Below are 3,080 nucleotides of genomic sequence, written 5' to 3' on the forward strand. Positions count from 1 at the left end.
CACAGAGTCTACTGAAGGCATGCAGTGAGACTACGTAGCTGGGAGAGGGGAGAGAAGAACAGGAGGGGGAATAGAGGAGGGATGTGACTCTTCCTTTTCAGCCTGGTGAGCAATGGTGATTCAGCTATATGGTTCTGCTTCACCTGTGGTGACCACAGAGGTGTTATCACCATAGCTCTTAGTAGTACTTAGCTGATTATACTCTGTCTCCTCTGTCAGCTTTCCAGCAACTTAACTTTGCTGTTATCAACTTGTAACATCGAAGAACATCCAACCATTTTTTTTGGAAACATTTACTCCTAGATATCAAAACAATAAATTTTCTTAATGATAGTGATTATTCCTGTTTTTTTGTCTTCACACTGTCAAGTGAAACTACCTTCATTTATACATTTTTGAAAGTCCATGCCATACCTAGCATATTACCCGTATGGAATCTGTCTTTTCCTCTGCAGATGATCCAAGATGACTTGGCAGAGCTTGTGGCACAAATGGAGGAGGTAAAGCAGCTTGTTCAGTCAAATATCACCCACAAGCATGAAATGAACCAACTTTCATCTGACTCTCAGGCCCTGAAGATAGCACTGAAGGTAACATAAGGAAGAGGTTTTCATGGCCTGAGGAGTTGTCAGTTGCCCCTATTTAAAAATATTTTAAAATCTGTACGCATATGAGATTATATCCTTTGAGTGACAGATATTTTCATTTCAGGGGAAAAAGGTACTGAATTCTTAAGACATTGATAACTCTTTCGGGATTCTTTTATTATCTGTAATGTGATTGATTGCCCTTTGGGATAGGATACCATCCACACAGTTCTTTTATCTATATAAATCATATCTGGAGTGGGCCTGAAACTTCTGATCTATAGACCTCATAGTTACATTATCATGGAGGTGCTTGGCTTATTCACAGATTCCCAGAGAGTGGTCTTGTACCAAACTGTTTGGTTTTTACGGTTTTGTGACCTATAAGTTAATGAGAGAAAAGTGTTCCAATTGTGCAAGTACTAGTTTTGACCTGAAGCATTTTGTAGTTTATAAACATTGCTATAAAAGGACAGTCCATTCCAAAGCAGTCTCAGAAGAACACCTTATAAAATTACCTTAGTTGTGCAGGTCACCATGGAAATATGTATGATAAAGTGTTACACTAATATGCACTGTGAAATTCTAGTTTCAATCTCAATAATCCTATTTATTGCTGAACTGGACTTTTGCAAAAAAATTCTGTGCAGTAATTTCTGATTCAGGAAATTTCTGAGTCAGGAAGTATAAGATACATTTAATATTGACTGGAGTATTAGAAACTCCAAACATAATCTTTTTTCTATTTCAGCTGAAAAGGGAGCTATTTTAGTGCTTAATGCCCCCCATGTGGCTGAACTTAGGCCTGCAGGTGCATGTAGGTGTTTTCTATGCCACTGATGCTAAAGGACAGTTTTCTGTGTCTCATTAACAGCTGGGTTGGGTTTTTTTTTCCCTTCTTGCTCATGAGATTCTCTGTCAGTAGTTACATGTTAGATCCAGTAATGAAACTGGTTTTTTTCTGTGTTCAGTTCCTGACATATTTTTACCGTTTGTAGATGATGATACAGCAGAGTGAAGAGCGCATTCAGAAACACTGTGCATATAATGACAAACTCTCTGACCTTCAGCAGTGGATCAAACTAACCATGGAGATGATTGAGCCCTACCAGGATGCTGAAGGAGACCAAAACATTGAGGGCCAGGTAGCAGACCTTAAGGTGAGAACAACGTCTTGGTGTAAGATGTTAATTATTCGCCTTACAGCATTCAGACATTAACAGCAGGGTTGTTCTGGTGAGAGTTTCCTGGCTGGGGAGAGTAATGATGGCATGTTCCTCCTCCTATGACCGTTGTTCACTGCTGCCTTCCTGCTTTGCCCCGTGTTGTGGGGTGTGGAGCTAGGTAAAAACAAGAACAATGAGAAATGGCTAAGAACTGCTGAGATGGGTAAAGTATTATCAAAGGATAGGTGGTTTTAAAGAGAGCTCTTCTTCCAGGGTGATCTCTCTGGAGCATACCTACCTTTGCCTGTATATACTTGTCGATACATTGAATGTTACTACTGTTAGCTAATCTTATACTGTGTTGGACTGAGCTATTGCATAGCTGATACTGCCACACAGCAAAAAGCTATTTTGCATGGTAGGTTCACTCTGGCGGGTTACTTCAGCTGGCAGCTTTTCCCTTCACAAGGGAAACACAAGATACCTCATGGGAAGGCTACGGAAGGGGTGCATTGACACCTTGCACCCTTTAAGCGTTACTGTCAGCTCTTTGACCTATGTTGGCTTCTTGCAAGAATCTACAGCATGTTTTTTTTCCCTGCTAGGTTATGTTCTAGCTAGTGCCAACAGAACCAGCATAGTCCTGGACTGAACATATCCTTCAGTCTGACATAGCCTCTGCTTTACCCAGGATACCTAGAAGTAACTGTAAGGGCTGTATGTTTCAGAGATGGCTAGCTGAGTTACCAGATAAGGAGATCCAGCTGTGCCTTGTGAAAACTTACGGAAAACTGGTCATGGAGAATTCTTCCCCAGAGGAGACTGCCCATGTCCAGGCAGAACTGGATCAGCTGGAAGAATCATGGAGACTGCTGAAGGAGATGGAAACTTGGTAAGTGCTCATGTAACATTTCCTCATATCCCTTCAAGGGGAATGTCTTTACTGCTATATGACCAGGCACACTTGATGCCTTGTGCTGCGTGCTGTGAAAGTGAGCAATGTTAGAATGTTAGGAGCAAGATGAGATTTTACTTAATTTTTTGTAAACTGGAAGTCATTACTCTCAAGAGAACCATTTTAGAGAATCCAGGGAGCAGAGCAGTCTGTGAAGCTGGCTTTACTTCATGCTTGGTATAGGTAGTGTCTTCTTGAGACCTGGCTCAACCTCGTACTACCAGTTTGTATCAGAGGAAATAGGACATAGACAGTTGACTTCTGCTGTTCTGTGTCATCCTCTATGTTCTCCTCACTGTCTGATCTGGAGATATTTCCAAGGAGGCTGTATCTGCACTGGGATTTGTTCCTTTTTCAAACCTGCAGGAGTAT

General features: G+C 41.3%; 1 protein-coding gene across 1 annotated transcript in view; it reads left to right on the forward strand.

Moving 5' to 3' along the window:
- Positions 1–2,645, forward strand: part of SYNE3 (spectrin repeat containing, nuclear envelope family member 3) — a gene marked incomplete at its 3' end in the record, with an annotated part of 18,405 nt that extends 15,760 nt beyond the window's left edge. Inside the window, 3 exon segments of the mRNA XM_010015086.1 lie at positions 456–590; positions 1,586–1,747; positions 2,482–2,645. Of these exon segments, the coding sequence (XP_010013388.1) occupies positions 456–590; positions 1,586–1,747; positions 2,482–2,645 (461 nt within the window).
- Positions 2,646–3,080: the final 435 nt, after the last annotated feature.

The sequence above is a fragment of the Nestor notabilis genome, unplaced genomic scaffold (genome assembly GCF_000696875.1).
Source record: "Nestor notabilis isolate BGI_N333 unplaced genomic scaffold, ASM69687v1 scaffold4485, whole genome shotgun sequence".
In the NCBI taxonomy this organism is placed as follows: domain Eukaryota; kingdom Metazoa; phylum Chordata; class Aves; order Psittaciformes; family Psittacidae; genus Nestor; species Nestor notabilis.